The sequence below is a fragment of the Penaeus monodon genome, chromosome 32 (genome assembly GCF_015228065.2).
Source record: "Penaeus monodon isolate SGIC_2016 chromosome 32, NSTDA_Pmon_1, whole genome shotgun sequence".
Classification (NCBI taxonomy): domain Eukaryota; kingdom Metazoa; phylum Arthropoda; class Malacostraca; order Decapoda; family Penaeidae; genus Penaeus; species Penaeus monodon.
Window position 1 is genome coordinate 25,149,185 of NC_051417.1, and position 1,432 is coordinate 25,150,616.

Sequence of the window (1,432 nt, forward strand, 5' to 3'; positions counted from 1 at the left end):
CACAAAAGAAAGGGACAGAGACACAACCAAACAAAAGAACCAGTCAGACCGGCTCAACATTTCAGCCTCGACCACCTACCGTATTGTCGATGCCATTAGAGCGGTGGTTCGTCTGCCGTGTGATGTACTGATCGATGTATAGTGTGAGGCGCACCATAAGCTGTATCACCATCGCCACAAACAAGTTGAAGTGCATACGAGTTCTGTTGTTCCTCAGTGACCTGCGGGACACGAGTGGGATGAGTGGAGAATTGAGTAGGTTCCAAGAAGGACAGAGTGGTCGGGACGAGTGAATGAGTGACACAGGAAGAGCTTACAGCACCAGGCTCGATAGCTGTGACGGTGGGGCTGTGGGCGTTAAGTCTGTGTTTGTTGGGTGGGTAGGAGTTGTGTCTGTTCTCTTAGGTCTGTCTGTGTTTCATCTGTGTCTGATGAGTCTGTCTGTGTTACGTCTGTGCCTGATGGGTCTGTTTATGTTACGTGTGTGTGTGTTGAGTCTGCGTGAGTTTCGCCTGTGTGTGTTGAATCTGTGTGAAGTGGGCGAGAAAATGTCTGAATTCAGAGTAAGGTGTGCGAGTTACATTATATGAGGCTTGTAAGAATTTGGGTGTGTGAGCAGTTCTGTGTTGAGTTAAGGTCTGTGTACATTAAGTGTATGTGGACTAGGGTGAGGTGGGTGAAAGAGTACCTGTGTGAGGTAAGCTTATGCGTGGTGGGTGGGAGATTAGATGAGGAAGTTCAGTCTTCGTTAAGGATATAAGACGAGTGCCTCCGGTCGTTCGTGCGAGGTGTGGGAGAGGTTAATGGAGTCTTTAAGGTCTGTGTTAGGCAGATAAAAAATATCATGAGTCGGTTAGGTGCGTTCGAGCTGCGTGTGAGGAAATGGATGATAACTGCAGTGTACTGGATGAATTGTGAGAAAACGAGTCGAAAAGAAGGAAATTCCTTTAACAAACGCATATACCAATGGATGATTGAATTAAGTATTATTTTACTCGTACCGTTAGACCTGCAACACGACCAGACATCTGTATTTAAAACCTGTGGCATGTTGATATGGACCTGCATCGCATAACCTAATTCTACATGTAATGCAAATCACCTCCCCCCCTCCCCCACACCTCACTTTGACAACAGATAACCCATTCGTAAAACTAAATATAATTATTTACCAATTAATTTGGTTTACACAAGATTAATGTGATATTCATTATCTAATAATGGTGAAACGATATTTCAATCACGGGCATTGGTAAACAAATCAGGATATAATCAACAGGGTATTAGATTATTAAGGATAATTGTTGATAGACTCTGGCAGTGCTTATTTCAAAAGAGAATATGCTTATGAACGGTAGATAATAAAGGACTTGCGGTGGTGCGTTATAAAAATAATTTAACGCGCGAATTGAAATATACTGTGCACAGACAG

General features: G+C 43.4%; 1 protein-coding gene across 1 annotated transcript in view; it reads right to left on the reverse strand.

Moving 5' to 3' along the window:
* LOC119593767 (PDF receptor-like) overlaps positions 1 to 1,432 on the reverse strand; it is a 172,227-nt gene that overhangs the window by 32,401 nt on the left and 138,394 nt on the right. Inside the window, exon 5 of the mRNA XM_037942784.1 lies at positions 80 to 221. Within this exon, the coding sequence (XP_037798712.1) occupies positions 80 to 221 (142 nt within the window). The remainder of the gene's footprint in view (positions 1 to 79; positions 222 to 1,432) is intronic.